This window comes from Oncorhynchus kisutch, unplaced genomic scaffold (assembly GCF_002021735.2).
Source record: "Oncorhynchus kisutch isolate 150728-3 unplaced genomic scaffold, Okis_V2 scaffold3749, whole genome shotgun sequence".
NCBI classification, from domain to species: Eukaryota; Metazoa; Chordata; class Actinopteri; order Salmoniformes; family Salmonidae; genus Oncorhynchus; species Oncorhynchus kisutch.
In genome coordinates this window covers 599,604-617,835 of record NW_022265694.1, presented here as the reverse complement: position 1 = coordinate 617,835, position 18,232 = coordinate 599,604, and the positions used below count along the sequence as shown (strand labels likewise).

At 43.1% G+C, this 18,232-nt stretch overlaps 2 protein-coding genes across 2 annotated transcripts; both read left to right on the top strand.

The window, feature by feature from the left end:
- Positions 1-6,869: 6,869 nt before the first annotated feature.
- Positions 6,870-9,102, top strand: LOC109886271 (homeobox protein HMX3). The gene is made up of 2 exons (XM_020477990.2): positions 6,870-7,758; positions 8,348-9,102. Exons 1-2 carry the CDS (start codon positions 7,443-7,445, stop codon positions 8,950-8,952), a joined length of 921 nt encoding a protein of 306 aa, XP_020333579.2. The 5' UTR covers positions 6,870-7,442; the 3' UTR covers positions 8,953-9,102.
- Positions 9,103-10,719: 1,617 nt separating this feature from the next.
- Positions 10,720-12,022, top strand: LOC109886266 (homeobox protein HMX2). The gene is made up of 2 exons (XM_020477986.2): positions 10,720-11,114; positions 11,476-12,022. The coding sequence occupies exons 1-2, from the start codon at positions 10,835-10,837 to the stop codon at positions 12,009-12,011; spliced, it is 816 nt and encodes a 271-aa protein (XP_020333575.2). The 5' UTR covers positions 10,720-10,834; the 3' UTR covers positions 12,012-12,022.
- The last annotated feature ends 6,210 nt before the right edge of the window (positions 12,023-18,232 follow it).

Genomic DNA, 18,232 nt, shown 5'->3' with positions numbered 1-18,232 from the left:
TTCATCACTGACGAAGTTGATTCTGTAAGATTCAGTCGAGCTACTTTGTCTCCTGTCGAGCTACTTGACTTGGTGTCTCCTGTCGAGCTACTTGACTTGGTGTCTCCTGTCTATCTACATGACTTGGTGTCTCCTGTCGATCTACTTGACTTGGTGTCTCCTGTCTAGCTACATGACTTGGTGTCTCCTGTCTAGCTACTTGACTTGGTGTCTCCTGTCGAGCTACTTGACTTGGTGTCTCCTGTCGAGCTACTTGACTTGGTGTCTCATGTCTAGCTACATGACTCGGTGTCTCCTGTCGAGCTACATGACTCGGTGTCTCCTGTCTAGCTACATGACTTGGTGTCTCCTGTCTAGCTACTTGACTTGGTGTCTCCTGTCTAGCTACATTACTTGGTGTCTCATGTCTAGCTACATGACTTGGTGTCTCCTGTCGAGCTACTTGACTTGGTGTCTCCTGTCGAGCTACTTGACTTGGTGTCTCCTGTCTAGCTACATGACTTGGTGTCTCCTGTCTAGCTACATGACTTGGTGTCTCCTGTCTAGCTACTTGACTTTGTGTCTCCAGTCTAACTACATGACTTGGTGGTGTCTCCTGTCTAGCTACATGACTTGGTGTCTCCTGTCTAGCTACATGACTTGGTGGTGTCTCCTGTCTAGCTACATGACTTGGTGTCTCCAGTCTAGCTACATGACTTGGCAGCCTCTCCTGTCTAGCTACATGACTTGGCGGCGTCTCCAGTCTAGCTACATGACTTGGTGTCTCCTGTCTAGCTACTTGACTTTGTCTCCAGTCTAGCTACATGACTTGGCAATGTCTCCTGTCTAGATACATGACTTGGTGTCTCCTCCTGTCTAGCTACATGACTTGGTGTCTCCAGTCTAGCTACATGACTTGGCGGCGTCTCCTGTCTAGCTACATGACTTGGCGGCGTCTCCAGTCTAGCTACATGACTTGGTGTCTCCTGTCTAGCTACATGACTTGGTGTCTCCAGTCTAGCTACATGACGTGGCGGCGTCTCCAGTCTAGCTACATGACTTGGCGGCGTCTCCAGTCTAGCTACATGACTTGGTGTCTCCTCCTGTCTAGCTACATGACTTGGTGTCTCCTCCTGTCCAGCTACATGACTGGGTGTCTCCTGTCTAGCTACATGACTTAGCGGCGTCTCCAGTCTAGCTACATGACTTGGTGTCTCCTCCTGTCTAGCTACATCACTTGGCGGCTTCTCCAGTCTAGCTACATGACTTGGTGTCTCCAGTCTAGCTACATGACTTGGCGGCGTCTCCAGTCTAGCTACATGACTTGGTGTCTCCAGTCTAGCTACATGACTTGGTGTCTCCAGTCTAGCTACATGACTTGGTGTCTCCAGTCTAGCTACATGACTTGGTGTCTCCTCCTGTCTAGCTACATGACTTGGTGTCTCCTCCTGTCCAGCTACATGACTGGGTGTCTCCTGTCTAGCTACATGACTTAGCGGCGTCTCCAGTCTAGCTACATGACTTGGTGTCTCCTCCTGTCTAGCTACATGACTTGGCGGCTTCTCCAGTCTAGCTACATGACTTGGTGTCTCCAGTCTAGCTACATGACTTGGCGGCGTCTCCAGTCTAGCTACATGACTTGGTGTCTCCAGTCTAGCTACATGACTTGGTGTCTCCAGTCTAGCTACATGACTTGGTGTCTCCTGTCTAGCTACATGACTTGGCATCTCCTCCAGTCTAGCTACATGACTTGGCGGCGTCTCCAGTCTAGCTACATGACTTGGTGTCTCCAGTCTAGCTACATGACTTGGCGTCTCCAGTCTAGCTACATGACTTGGTGTCTCCTCCTGTCTAGCTACATGACTTGGTGTCTCCAGTCTAGCTACATGACTTGGTGTCTCCTCCTGTCTAGCTACATGACTTGGGATCGGGTAACGGTTGAGGGAGATAATATAGTTGTTTTCGATTTAATGTAATGGCCATAAACTAAGATAAATATGTATGTGTAATGTATTAATGAATTCATTATAAATCTCCACCTCAGAGCGACACAAATCTTCCCATGCAGCGTCATATCAGAGAGGATGGAGATGAAAACCTACTGTGTATATATAAACCTACTGTATATACACTGCTCAAAAAAATAAAGGGAACACTTAAACAACACAATGTAACTCCAAGTCAATCACACTTCTGTGAAATCAAAACTGTCCACTTAGGAAGCAACACTGATTGACAATACATTTCACATGCTGTTGTGCAAATGAAATCGACAACAGGTGGAAAGTATAGGCAATTAGCAAGACACCCCCAATAAAGGAGTGGTTCTGCAGGTGGTGACTACAGACCACTTCTCAGTTCCTATGCTTGCGAAAGTATTCGGGCCCCCGACAATAAATGTCGTTCCACTTCATGATTGTGTCCCACTTGTTGTTGATTCTTCACAAAAAATACAGTTTTATATCTTTATGTTTGAAGCCTGAAATGTGGCAAAAGGTCGCAAAGTTCAAGGGGGCCGAATACTTTCGCAAGGCACTGTATATATAAACCTACTGTGTATATATATATATATATATATATAAACCTACTGTGTGTATATATACAGTCTCTCTGAGGATATTCTCTTAATGACTTCCTCCGAACGTCAGAAACATTATCCACTTCGTCTATTTGAGATGTGAAGATGCTGAATTATAAAGCTTGAGTCTACAAACTGATTAGTAGAAGCTGTTTTGTATTATTTTAGCAACGTCTACAAATCATCATTATTACCATTTATTTCAAAGGGTGTAAACAAATGTCATTTTAAGATGCAGCTTACTTCCTGGATAAATGTTGCTATAGTAACCGTCTGTCTTCACAACTTTAAACCCTACAATTTGAGATGGGAGCATCTCCTGTATCACCAGAAGGTACTGTATAAAGGCTCTTCAGAGAAGAGGGGGGGGGGGGTCATTCCACTTCCTGGATAAATGTTGCTATAGTAACCGTCTGTCTTCACAACCCTCTTTACTATGGAGAGGTGGTGAGGAAGGACTGTGGGATGTGGGATGTATCATTTTAGTTCTGTCTGTCCTATATTTGCCTTGAGATCCCATCTTAACAAGGCAGGGGATTAGAATGAGAGAGAAATTACCATATTATTATTTTAATGAAAAGAAATTAGCATATTGTTCTTTTCATTCTCAGCACCATTGGTTTCCTAGTTACTGTTGCCTGCTGAATGTAATTGCTGCCTTTTGATGAAAGTACTATTATCTGGATCACATTTTCCATGAACAAACAGCTCTTCCCATCCTCTTCTCCCTCCCCCCTCCCTCTCTAACAGGACTATGAGATCTGTCATTACGCGTGGGGGGGGGGGGAGACACGTAGCTGTTCACAACAAGTGTCGTCCTTGAGACTCGGAGCCAACCTCTCAAGGTCAACGGACAGATTATGTATCCTGTGTAGGTTGTACAATAAAATCCACTTCTGTTGATTTTAGGTCTACATGCATGTCTGTATATGTTTTTTTTTTTTATCACCCCTACGTGGACAAGTTCAAAGTTCAAATCCTTTTGCTGTTTAAACTCGTTCAGATCCTCTTAATATTGTCACATTAAAAACATCTCACCAAACTATTTGTTTGGGAACATAACAAATATATATTTATCTACTAAACACACCTTCAGGTATCAGCAGGTCCCAGGACATGTTAAGTTACTGAGAAGAATTTGTTGTCCGTCACGTGCTAATCTGTGAGGTCAAAAGGTCAGCCATACATCCCCTCCATCTGTGCAGGTGGAGGGGATGTATGGCTGACCTTTTGACCTCACAGATTAGCACGTGACGGTCTCTTCCAGATGTGTTGTCACTGGTTAAAACAGACACTGGAGCCTGGAGTGTAGCGTCCAGTGATTGGCCTGATGGTAACACACTGGAGCAGTGATTGGCCTGATGGTAACACACTGGAGCAGAGAGTGGCCCGATGGTAACACACTGGAGCAGTGAGTGGCCCGATAGTAACACACTGGAGCAGAGAGTGGCCCGATAGTAACACACTGGAGCAGTGAGTGGCCCGATAGTAACACACTGGAGCAGTGAGTGGCCCGATAGTAACACACTGGAGCAGAGAGTGGCCCGATAGTAACACACTGGAGCAGTGATTGGCCCGATGGTAACACATGGAGCTGTGATTGGCCCGATGGTAACACACTGGAGCAGTGATTGGCCCGATGGTAACACATGGAGCTGTGATTGGCCCGATGGTAACACACTGGAGCAGTGATTGGCTGATTGGCCCGATGGTAACACACTGGAGCGGTGAGTGGCCCGATGGTAACACATTGGAGCAGTGAGTGGCCCGATGGTAACACACTGGAGCAGTGATTGGCTGATTGGCCCGATGGTAACACACTGGAGCAGTGATTGGCCCGATGGTAACAGTTTGGCTTATTATATCAGTTAAAGTTGCTTATGATTCACCAATCCTATAATAGATGTAATTTCAAATCCTCCCCACTGTGTTCCAACAGCATCATTGACTCCACCCCCTTTAACCCTTGCCTTTCCTGTACCTCACCTTGCAACCCCCTATCCATCTCCCTGCTTGTATCAGCACTTGTAAACCAGTGTCCCATGGAAACCCATTTCTCCTTGCTTCCCTCTCCTTCCTGCTATATGATTGTGACTAACATGTCGGTCCTCTCACACGACCAATAAACTATTATGTAATATGAGGATTTGAATTCAATTAGATTTCAATGTTTGAAAAAGATGGTTCACAGGGCAGAGTGTTGTCCCCCCCCCTGACAGGGCAGAGTGTTGTCCCCCCCCTGACAGGGCAGAGTGTTGTCCTCCCCCTGACAGGGCAGAGTGTTGTCCTCCCCCTGACAGGGCAGAGTGTTGTCCTCCCCCTGACAGGGCAGAGTGTTGTCCCCCCCCCCTGACAGGGCAGAGTGTTGTCCTCCCCCTGACAGGGCAGAGTGTTGTCCTCCCCCTGACAGGGCAGAGTGTTGTCCCCCCCCTGACAGGGCAGAGTGTTGTCCCCCCCCCTGACAGGGCAGAGTGTTGTCCCCCTGACAGGGCAGAGTGTTGTCCTCCCCCTGACAGGGCAGAGTGTTGTCCTCCCCCTGACAGGGCAGAGTGTTGTCCCCCTGACAGGGCAGAGTGTTGTCCTCCCCCTGACAGGGCAGAGTGTTGTCCCCCCCCCTGACAGGGCAGAGTGTTGTCCTCCCCCTGACAGGGCAGAGTGTTGTCCTCCCCCTGACAGGGCAGAGTGTTGTCCCCCTGACAGGGCAGAGTGTTGTCCTCCCCCTGACAGGGCAGAGTGTTGTCCCCCTGACAGGGCAGAGTAGTGTCCTCCCCCTGACAGGGCAGAGTGTTGTCCTCCCCCTGACAGGGCAGAGTGTTGTCCTCCCCCTGACAGGGCAGAGTGTTGTCCTCCCCCTGACAGGGCAGAGTGTTGTCCTCCCCCTGACAGGGCAGAGTGTTGTCCTCCCCCTGACAGGGCAGAGTGTTGTCCCCCCCCTGACAGGGCAGAGTGTTGTCCCCCCCCTGACAGGGCAGAGTGTTGTCCCCCCCCTGACAGGGCAGAGTGTTGTCCTCCTCCTGACAGGGCAGAGTGTTGTCCTCCTCCTGACAGGGAAGAGTGTTGTCCTCCCCCTGACAGGGAAGAGTGTTGTCCTCCCCCTGACAGGGAAGAGTGTTGTCCTCCCCCTGACAGGGAAGAGTGTTGTCCTCCCCCTGACACATGGTTCACAGGGCAGAGTGTTGCCTAATGATGGGCTAATGATGGGCTAATGATTGGGCTAATGATGGGCTAATGATTGGGCTAATGATTGGGCTAATGATGGGCTAATGATTGGGCTAATGATGGGCTAATGATTGGGCTAATGATGGGCTAATGATTGGGCTAATGATTGGGCTAATGATGGGCTAATGATTGGGCTAATGATGGGCTAATGATGGGCTAATGATTGGGCTAATGATGGGCTAATGATGGGCTAATGATTGGGCTAATGATGGGGCTAATGATGGGGCTAATGATTGGGCTAATGATGGGCTAATGATGGGCTAATGATTGGGCTAATGATTGCCTACAGGACTTCCTCTCTGCAAATCAGATTATATTCTGAGTGAAACTTCTGTTGTTGGATGACGTAGCAACCACATGTATTTTAGTATGTTTGTTCATACCAGACGTTTGGCTTCATTAAAGTGGGATAAAACTCACTAAACAAATCACTGGTTCATAAATGTATTTCCATATCTGATATAAATCATTTATATTTGACTTGAAAGATAAATTAAACACGTTTATTTTTGGGCTGGAATATAAAAATGTGCACCTCATTGTCATCATTCAGACAGCATGTGGCACCAACAGGTGATAATGCAGGTAAAAGCACCCCATTTAGTGTTTAATTAACTGTCAGCATCTAGTAAAACAGCCCCCCCATTTAGTGTTTAATTAACTGTCAGCATCTAGTAAAACAGCCCCCCATTTAGTGTTTAATTAACTGTCAGCATCTAGTAAAACAGCCCCCCATTCACCCATCAACAATGACTTAACAGTTTCACCCTATTCATGTTGTACATGCACTGCTAATGAGTAGACATGTCATTACAACCAATTAGGACATGTGTTTACTTATTAAATGCCTGTTTGACAGTAAGTAATTGTTAGTAACATTGAGTGCATTACCCAACTACTTCCATTGTGCTTTCTAATTGGACTTCATGGCCGAAAACACGCCCATCCCATTCAGCTTGGAACGGGGGGGATCACACAGTCTGGGTGGACTTGTCGGTCAGTGCAAAAATAGATCCTTGGGACGTTCCTACCCTCAACCCTATACTTAAACCCAATCCTAAACCCTATACTTAAACCCAACCCTAACCGTTTTAAATATCAATGGGGGATGTCCCAAGGATCCCGCCTAGCAGGCCGACCCTACCTACTACCCTGCTCCTGTCCCCTCCCTCCCTTCCTCTGCACTTCTCTTCTCCCCCGTAGGCCTACCCTACCTATTCTTGTCCTCCTGTCCCCTCCCTTCCACTCCTCTCCAGTTTCATCTCAAATCCAATTTGCCATTGTAGCCTACATGCCCAATCGCCCAGGACTGCGCGCATTTAACAGTTTTATGTAATCGTTAGTAGAATGCGGTGCAAGTCTGACGCATTGATCATTGTGCCATTTATCATTGCTGCGATCATTCCAGGACAGACCTGCCTCAAGATTTATGCTACATTTTACATTTAAATTCGAGTCATTTAGCAGATGCTCTTATCCAGAGTGATTTACAGAAGTGAGTACATACATTTTCGCACTTTTTAAAAAATATATATTTTTCTTTATTCTCAAAGCATTAACAAAAATAGGCCTATGTTTTACTGAAACACCACGTTTGGGTAACCGGAATAAAGCAACAATATATTCAACTGTTTCTCTTGACGTTTGTTTGCTGTGAGTCATTCAAATGGACAATAAACATTCACAAGCGAAGGCAGAGACGGCACAGGAGACCCGTCCGCCCGCTAAAGACTCACCTTTCTCTATCAAGAACCTGCTCAACTTCGACAGTAAACCTTCCAAGCCGAAGACGCTGCTTGCCACCACCAAAGGACTATTGGAAGGAGGTTTCTCTCTCTCCCGGATCGGTGATTTAACTTTTCCTAGTTTTGACATCCCAGCCCAGAGATTTGGATTATCGGCGCACTATTTGGAACGACCGTCGGCGTGGTGGTATCCCTACGCGCTTGGCACATCGGGACACCATCTCTACAGGACCGGAGGTAGATTACTACCATACATTCAATATGTTCTGATTATACATTTAGCTCATTAGAATACCTCAAATACTGTTTTGGTTATAACGGATTAAATAAGACTACAACATATTTTTAAATCAATTATGCTGCTATAATACTTGCTATTCGCAATACTCCTCAGTTGGAATAATAGTCAGACTAATGATTAGTAAATGTTTAAAATATATATATATATATTTGATCTTTATTTAACCAGGTAGGCTAGTTGAGAACAAGTTCTCATTTGCAACTGCGACCTGGCCAAGATAAAGCAAAGCAGTTCGACAGATACAACAACACAGAGTTACACATGGATGTATAGGTGAACTATGTCTAAAGTAACCTTCTTATTGTCATGAATCTTCAGTCCAATATTGCAAAATGTCCCACAACAATTAGGCCTACTGCCTCAATTTGACTCACCGGGCGATTCGGGTCCTTTTAAGAAAATGTACTTGGATGAGTATAATCAAATTGTTAACTATAGTGGTTTTAAAAAAAGTAATTTATGTTTATTTTATGGTTGCATTAATGTTTTGAATAAATGGTAAACATTGTCGTTTATTTCGTTTAGGGTTTGAGAAGGCCGTCGTGAGAGACACACCATCAACAGGCGGGGACCGAGACACACCGGAGCTGCTGCGAAAATCACCCGACCAAGATGACGACAAAAACAAAAGTACTGATGATGTCGTTCTGGAGGAGAGTGATGGGGATGAACCAAAGAAGGAAGTAGAGTTGGTGGATGACTGGAGGAAAATTAAAGACGAGAACACGGATAAAAAAACGTGTCGGAAAAAGAAAACGCGGACAGTCTTTTCAAGGAGTCAGGTATTTCGGTTGGAGTCAACGTTCGACATGAAACGGTACCTCAGTAGCTCGGAACGGGCAGGCCTGGCGGCATCCCTACACCTCACAGAGACCCAGGTGAAAATCTGGTTCCAGAACAGAAGGAACAAGTGGAAACGACAGTTGGCCGCGGAACTCGAAGCGGCCAATCTGAGCCACGCCGCGGCCCAGAGGATAGTCCGCGTTCCCATATTGTACCACGAGAACACCGGCTCAGAAACTGGCAGCGCTGGGAACGTGTCAGTCAGTCAGTCCCTACTAACATTCCCTCATCAAATGTACTATTCACATCCACTAGTCACATCCGTGCCGCTGCTGAGACCAGTTTGAGAGACTCATTTATTGTGTTGATATTTCTGTATTGTAATTTATGTATTACAAACATTATTAGGCCTATTTTTATTTATTTTTAATCTATGATAATAGTTGGTGTTGGTTAAAAGGCTTTGTATATTGTACAGGTCTATTATGACAAATGTTGTATTTATTATAATTATTATTATTATTATTTGTATTCCCGTGTCCAAAACTGAAATATTTCCTCCTAATCAAATAATTTCATATTAAATTGTTGTGCGTCCAAAGTAATCTGAACATTTGGTATTGATATTGCTTTGATTTAACTGATCGGTTTAATATATATGTTTTTAAACAGGGTGGAAACGTATAGGTCTGTGTCTCCATGTAGCCTACGACATTTGACAATGAATTACATCGATGTTTTGTGTGCGATTAAAACAAATCCTAAGTAAAGTTAATATTTCATCATGTATAGCCGTTTATGTGTAATAGTTCTGTAGTTCTACTGTTCGCTTCACGTACACGGTATAATGGCTCACAGCTGAAAAATAACTACTACTTTGACCTATATCGTTTTATAGCGCAAGACAGTGAGGACAAATCATACGTTCTTAAGTATGGAAACATAGGCTATAGGTCTCACAATGTTATCGCAGACTTGTAATTAAAAAAAAATCCGTCATAAGAGTTTCACCAAATGGCCAAAACATGGAGATTTTTTATTTGTTACATTGCTGAATAAATCGTGAAATACGTTCCCGACTACACCGAGTGTATTTAGAAACATACATACATGTTTTCATATATACCTCTAATAAAACGTGGGACTTATACGTTGGATGTATGTTTCGTATCAAATACAGTATGTCCTTGCATTAGATTCCATTTTAGAGTTAAACATAAACTGTTTCCCCAAAGGAGCGCTATGTGTCATTTCTTTTAAGGGATTTGGAATTCATCAAGACAATGCTTTAACTTATAGACAACAAAAGCATAGCACGCATTTAATTAATGAAATAATATAATACATTTTTAGCTAATTATATTTCTCTATTGTCAGTGGATAACTCATCCCAGAGATATCCTACTGGGCACACACATTCTTCGTTGGTTCAACTTAATTTCGTTGAAATGGCGTGGAAACAACGTTGATTCAGCCAGTGTGCTCAGTGGGATATGACTCTGGACAAAACAATAAATGATGTCAACATTCCTGATATCAAAACACATATTTCAATAATTTCTTGAATTTGGCCCATAGGCTATATATAGATGGGACTAAAGATTAAGAGATGTCTTCACAAAATAAATTCCATTTCATTTATTCTGGTATTTTCAAGAACAGAATGGTGAAATCGCCAAAGGCCAATTTTCCGACAGAAACTAGGCGCACATTGGCTTTTCCGAATCCGTCTGAGAGGATTAAGGCTTGGTTTCACATCTCTGTAAGGAATAAGTACAACGAAATCAGCTCACTAATTTGTAACAAACAATAATTAATCTCCAATTAGTGGCTATAATACAGCACGGAATAGTGGAAATTCAAAATAGAGCTATATGTCTACAACATTTGATCATGAAGGGCATTTTCATTTGTAATATTCAAATATTGACTGGAACTTTGGGTAAACGTCAGGTGTGCATAGCATTCATTTGTTGCAGACTGAGTTGGGTTGGGGAGCGCTTTGGTGCGTGTGTCTCTCTCCAGCACGGTTTAAAATGACCGGGTCTCTTCCCAGCTTGTGATTGGTCCATGAGAATCCTACCTACGCGCCAACAAAGTAACTGAACGTTGTATGGGAGTGATGGTACTCGGGGAATTCAGACATAACTCTGCAGAAGGAGAACAAACCCGCGTCTGAAAAAATATCCAACGGGTTCCACATTTATTGCCTGAAGTTAAAGCTTCTAAATGTTTATCAGAATGAAGAAATCTGAAGACAGTGGCAGTAAAGTATCATTTACCTCAGTTTCCAATTTTACTATTCAGTCAATTCTTGGAACTGTGTCCGAGGACGCGCACAAGGACAGTTGTAATTCTAGTTCCGACGCGGGGCTGCTGCAGAGACAACGCATGCGCTCCGTGTCTTCAGAAGGATTCAGCGGTGGGGAGGATTCTACAGACTTCTACCCTTTACCCGGAGGAAAGAAACCACGCAATGACCTCAACGATCTCACACATTCTTATCTAAGTAAGTGAAAATGCTTTATAAATTGTGTTTTGTTTTTTGGGTAGCCTACTTGATTGTTATTCTGATAACAATTACACATTATATTAAACCTATAACTATTATTATTACTATTGAACGATGTAAGATATGATGATAAAGAATGACAGACTACAGCTATTGTTTTATGTCTTTGTTTATTAGAAGTCTAATTCGAGATTTTTCGGCTACTGATAAAAAGTATTATTCTAAACTGCTTGATGGAAGAATAAAAAAGTGACTTGATTGATTTTAAATGATGCTGTGTTTTTAACACAATAACAAGATAGACACGTTTTTTTAAAAATAAACATTTGGATTGATTACCGTGCTTGCACTATTTTAGGTGACAAAAACAGACTAATTCTGGGGCAAGAGATGGTGAAGAGACATCAACTTTTTCATGATTATAAAGAAGGTGACCAGAGATACTACAACCAAACATCACCTGCTATTTCAGAAGAAAAGGGTCATATTGACGACGACGAAACATCCAACTCGTCCAGAAAGAAGTCTCGGACCGTATTCTCGCGGAGTCAGGTTTACCAACTAGAATCGACGTTTGACATGAAACGTTACCTTAGCAGTACAGAACGAGCTAGTCTCGCATCAAGTCTCCAGTTGACAGAGATACAGGTGAAAACTTGGTTCCAGAATCGGAGGAACAAGTGGAAACGTCTGCTTTCTGCGGAGATAGAAGCGGTGAACATGGCTCACGCATCATCCGCACAAACTCTGGTTGGGATGCCGTTCTTCTTCAAAGAGAATTTCCGGCTACGGATTCCTGTCCCTGGATCAATGACTTTCCCTACACCTCTATGTTATCCCGGGAGCAACATGCAAGCTTTACCTTTGTACAATTTTTATAATAAAATTGAATAGAATGATTGCCAGATTGCCTTTTGTAGTCTAATTTATTAAATGACAAACTATTTATATCGCCATTATTAGGCTGTGCCATAGGCCTATTTTATTACAACACACCGAATCATAAATAACCTTACAAAACAATATCTACATATCCGTCCACTGCCTCCCAGTGTATTTTCCTCTCTAGATTCTTAGAAAAAAAAACGTTCTGGATCGAAACAAAAAAGGGTTATATTGTTTGCATCACATACTGTATGGCACCCCCGCAGGGGTTCTTCTTCACTTAACCAACATTGGTTCTATATAGAGAACCCTTGGGTTCCATATAGTGTTCTTTATGGGATTCCATACAGGGTTCTGTAACCAATTTCGGTTATATATAGAACCTTAAGCGGTGCCATATATGAAGCAAGCATATATCCCTTTATGGTTCTATCCAGAACCTATCTTCCTAAAATAAGGCTGTACCGGTAGGTCACGTGATTCAGTCCCGTCCTATCAGGAAACAATACAGTTTTTATGAGTTACAAATTGACATTGAAAATGTGTGTGTGGACCATTTCATGCTGAATGATTTACCTGACGCACGAAAAATGTCACGAACTGGCTGATGCAAACATTAAATGCCGGTACATTTGTATAAATGCAGACAGAAAAACGTGTTCATTCGACATGGTGGGATCTTTTTGTGTCGGTAAAATTAATTATGATGAGAAATAGCGGTGGAAAAGCCTTTATGCGCAAATATTGATATAATAAACATTATATCGATGTGAACTTGGGAGTCACGCAATATGCAGTGTGGTCCTCCCATTTTGACTCAGGAAAGCATGCAGTTTATGAGGCTGCAGATTAAATAAATGATGATGAACTTCACAGGATGGTGAATGTGCAAGGTGATTAGCTTGATGCTCCTTTACATTACATATCCTCAGGCAAAATGTCAGTTTGATGGAAACACATCTCTGGTGAGAAAATGCGCATATATTTCGTTTTAAATAAAACGTCACAATACGTTCGATTTGGCTGTTGGCGGGCAAGGGGCCCCCCCAGCTCCGGTAAAATCATTGACAACTACGTGCCATTTTCAAGGGATTGTGAAATACATGTTATAACTATTTGGTTTTAATATCATCACCTATTGAGGATAGTCAGAACTGCACACCTCCCGATTATTCCATACAAAAACATTTAGCGCTATCATACAACAAGTAACGTCATGCTTTTCGTGATCAGTAAACATCAATGATCGTGTCATTTAAGATAGGTGAAGGCACCTATCCATTTGATATGTAGCGAGCAAACAACATCATTTAACTTTCTTCATCAGAGATTAGGCCTTAACATCGGCAGGTCGTCGTCCTGGTAAAGTTGTCGGACTCCTGTCATTACCAATATAGATGGAAAGCAAATCAAACAATATTAGGATATAGCCATCTAGTTTATCCCCTGAAAGGTAGCTTGTTAACACCCGTTCTGCCAGTCATTCTGTTAAAGGTCACCAAAGCACACACATCCCTGGGTCGCTCCTCTTTTCAGTTCGCTGCAGCTCGCGACTGGAACGAGCTGCAACAAAGACTCAAACTGGACAGTTTTATCTCCATCTCTTCTTTCAAAGACTCAATCATGGACACTCTTACTGACAGTTGTGGCTGCTTTGTGGGATGTATTGTTGTCTCTACCTTCTTGCCCTTTGTGCTGTTGTCTGTGCCCAATAATGTTTGTACCCTGTTTTGTGCCTCTACCATGTTGTGTTGCTACCATGCTGTGGTGTCATGTGTTGCTACCATGCTGTGGTGTCATGTGTTGCTACCATGCTGTTGTCATGTGTTGCTGCCATGCTGTTGTCATGTGTTGCTGCCATGCTGTTGTCATGTGTTGCTGCCATGATGTGGTGTCATGTGTTGCTACCATGCTGTTATGTGTTGCTGCCATGCTATATTGTCATGTGTTGCTGCCATGCTATATTGTTGTCTTAGGTCTCTCTTAATGTAGTGTTGTGTTGTCCTAGGTCTCTCTTTAAGTAGTGTTGTGTTGTCTTAGGTCTCTCTTTATGTAGTGTTGTGTTGTCTTAGGTCTCTCTTAATGTAGTGTTGTGTTGTCCTAGGTCTCTCTTTAAGTAGTGTTGTGTTGTCTTAGGTCTCTCTTTATGTAGTGTTGTGTTGTCCTAGGTCTCTCTTTATGTAGTGTTGTGTTGTCTTAGGTCTCTCTTTATGTAGTGTTGTGTTGTCCTAGGTCTCTCTTTATGTAGTGTTGTGTTGTCTCTCTTTATGTAGTGTTGTCTCTCTTTATGTAGTGTTGTGTTGTCTCTCTTTATGTAGTGTTGTGTTGTCCTAGGTCTCTCTATGTAGTGTTGTGTTGTCTTAGGTCTCTCTTTATGTAGTGTTGTGTTGTCTTAGGTCTCTCTTTATGTAGTGTTGTGTTGTCTTAGGTCTCTCTTTATGTAGTGTTGTGTTGTCCTAGGTCTCTCTTTATGTAGTGTTGTGTTGTCCTAGGTCTCTCTTTATGTAGTGTTGTGTTGTCCTAGGTCTCTCTTTATGTAGTGTTGTGTTGTCCTAGGTCTCTCTTTATGTAGTGTTGCGTTGTCTCTCTTTATGTAGTGTTGTCTCTCTTTATGTAGTGTTGTGTTGTCTCTCTTTATGTAGTGTTGTGTTGTCTCTCTTTATGTAGTGTTGTCTCTCTTTATGTAGTGTTGTGTTGTCTCTCTTTATGTAGTGTTGTGTTGTCTCTCTTTATGTAGTGTTGCGTTGTCTCTCTTTATGTAGTGTTGTGTTGTCTCTCTTTATGTAGTGTTGTGTTGTCTCTCTTTATGTAGTGTTGTCTCTCTTTATGTAGTGTTGTGTTGTCTCTCTTTATGTAGTGTTGTCTCTCTTTATGTAGTGTTGTGTTGTCTCTCTTTATGTAGTGTTGTGTTGTCTCTCTTTATGTAGTGTTGTGTTGTCTCTCTTTATGTAGTGTTGTGTTGTCTCTCTTTATGTAGTGTTGTGTTGTCTCTCTTTATGTAGTGTTGTGTTGTCTCTCTTTATGTAGTGTTGTGTTGTCCTAGGTCTCTCTTTATGTAGTGTTGTGTTGACCTAGGTCTCTCTTTATGTAGTGTTGTGTTGTCTCTCTTTATGTAGTGTTGTGTTGTCTCTCTTTATGTAGTGTTGTGTTGTCCTAGGTCTCTCTTTATGTAGTGTTGCGTTGTCTCTCTTTATGTAGTGTTGTCTCTCTTTATGTAGTGTTGTGTTGTCTCTCTTTATGTAGTGTTGTGTTGTCTCTCTTTATGTAGTGTTGTGTTGTCTCTCTTTATGTAGTGTTGTGTTGTCTCTCTTTATGTAGTGTTGTGTTGTCTCTCTTTATGTAGTGTTGTGTTGTCTCTCTTTATGTAGTGTTGTGTTGTCTCTCTTTATGTAGTGTTGTGTTGTCTCTCTTTATGTAGTGTTGTGTTGTCTCTCTTTATGTAGTGTTGTGTTGTCTCTCTTTATGTAGTGTTGCGTTGTCTCTCTTTATGTAGTGTTGTCTCTCTTTATGTAGTGTTGTGTTGTCTCTTATGTAGTGTTGTGTTGTCTCTCTTTATGTAGTGTTGTGTTGTCTCTCTTTATGTAGTGTTGTGTTGTCTCTCTTTATGTAGTGTTGTGTTGTCTCTCTTTATGTAGTGTTGTGTTGTCTCTCTTTATGTAGTGTTGTCTCTCTTTATGTAGTGTTGTCTCTCTTTATGTAGTGTTGTGTTGTCTCTCTTTATGTAGTGTTGTGTTGTCTCTCTTTATGTAGTGTTGTGTTGTCTCTCTTTATGTAGTGTTGTGTTGTCTCTCTTTATGTAGTGTTGTGTTGTCTCTCTTTATGTAGTGTTGTGTTGTCCTAGGTCTCTCTTTATGTAGTGTTGTGTTGTCTCTCTTTATGTTGCGTTGTCTCTCTTTATGTAGTGTTGTGTTGTCTCTCTTTATGTAGTGTTGTCTCTCTTTATGTAGTGTTGCGTTGTCTCTCTTTATGTAGTGTTGTGTTGTCTCTCTTTATGTAGTGTTGTGTTGTCCTAGGTCTCTCTTTATGTAGTGTTGTGTTGTCTCTCTTTATGTAGTGTTGTCTCTCTTTATGTAGTGTTGTGTTGTCTCTCTTTATGTAGTGTTGTGTTGTCTCTCTTTATGTAGTGTTGTCTCTCTTTATGTAGTGTTGTGTTGTCTCTCTTTATGTAGTGTTGCGTTGTCTCTCTTTATGTAGTGTTGTGTTGTCTCTCTTTATGTAGTGTTGTGTTGTCTCTCTTTATGTAGTGTTGTGTTGTCTCTCTTTATGTAGTGTTGAGTTGTCTCTCTTTATGTAGTGTTGTGTTGTCTCTCTTTATGTAGTGTTGTCTCTCTTTATGTAGTGTTGTGTTGTCTCTCTTTATGTAGTGTTGTGTTGTCTCTCTTTATGTAGTGTTGTGTTGTCTCTCTTTATGTAGTGTAGTGTTGTCTCTCTTTATGTAGTGTTGTGTCTCTTGTCATGATGTGTGTTTTGTCCTATATTTTTATTGAATGTATTTTTAATCCCAGCCCGGTCCTGCAGGAGGCCTTCTGTCTTATGGTAGGTCTTCATTGTAAATAATAATTTGTTCTTAACTGACTTTCCTAGTTAAATAAAGATATTATTATTATTATTAGCTAGCTAGCCAATTTGACGTGATCCATCAATCAATCAATGTAGCCTGTCTGTCAGCAGAAATCCTAATGAAACACTAAACAATATTGAATTGGGGATCCTGTTAGCTGAATTCGCTAGGTTGGCCTACATTGGGGATCATGTTAGCTGACTTCGCTAGGTTGGCCTACATTGGGGGTCCTGTTAGCTGACTTCGCTAGGTTGGCCTACATTGGGGATCATGATAGCTGACTTCGCTAGGTAGGCTTACATTGGGGATCCTGTTAGCTGACTTCGCTAGGTAGGCCTACATTGGGGGTCATGTTAGCTGACTTCGCTAGGTTGGCCTACATTGGGGATCCTGTTAGCTGACTTCGCTAGGTTGACCTACATTGGGGATCCTGTTAGCTGACTTCGCTAGGTTGGCCTACATTGGGGATCCTGTTAGCTGACTTCGCTAGGTTGGCCTACATTGGGGATCCTGTTAGCTGACTTCGCTAGGTTGGCCTACATTGGGGATCCTGTTAGCTGACTTCGCTAGGTTGGCCTACATTGGGGATCATGATAGCTGACTTCGCTAGGTTGGCCTACATTGGGGATCCTGTTAGCTGACTTCGCTAGGTTGGCCTACATTGGGGATCCTGTTAGCTGACTTCGCTAGGTTGGCCTACATTGGGGATCCTGTTAGCTGACTTCGCTAGGTTGGCCTACATTGGGGATCCTGTTAGCTGACTTCGCTAGGTTGGCCTACATTGGGGATCCTGTTAGCTGACTTCGCTAGGTTGACCTACATTGGGGATCCTGTTAGCTGACTTCGCTAGGTTGGCCTACATTGGGGATCCTGTTAGCTGACTTCGCTAGGTTGACCTACATTGGGGATCCTGTTAGCTGACTTCGCTAGGTTGGCCTACATTGGGGATCCTGTTAGCTGACTTCGCTAGGTTGACCTACATTGGGGGTCCTGTTAGCTGACTTCGCTAGGTTGGCCTACATTGGGGATCCTGTTAGCTGACTTCGCTAGGTTGGCCTACATTGGGGATCCTGTTAGCTGACTTCGCTAGGTTGGCCTACATTGGGGATCCTGTTAGCTGACTTCGCTAGGTTGGCCTACATTGGGGATCCTGTTAGCTGACTTCGCTAGGTTGACCTACATTGGGGATCCTGTTAGCTGACTTTGCTAGGTTGGCCTAAATTGGGGATCCTGTTAGCTGACTTCGCTAGGTTGGCCTACATTGGGGATCCTGTTAGCTGACTTCGCTAGGTTGGCCTACATTGGGGATCCTGTTAGCTGACTTCGCTAGGTAGACCTACATTGGGGATCCTGTTAGCTGACTTCGCTAGGTAGACCTACATTGGGGATCCTGTTAGCTGACTTCGCTAGGTTGGCCTACATTGGGGATCCTGTTAGCTGACTTCGCTAGGTTGGCCTACATTGGGGATCCTGTTAGCTGACTTCGCTAGGTTGACCTACATTGGGGATCCTGTTAGCTGACTTCGCTAGGTTGGCCTACATTGGGGATCCTGTTAGCTGACTTCGCTAGGTTGGCCTACATTGGGGATCCTGTTAGCTGACTTCGCTAGGTTGACCTACATTGGGGATCCTGTTAGCTGACTTCGCTAGGTTGGCCTACATTGGGGAT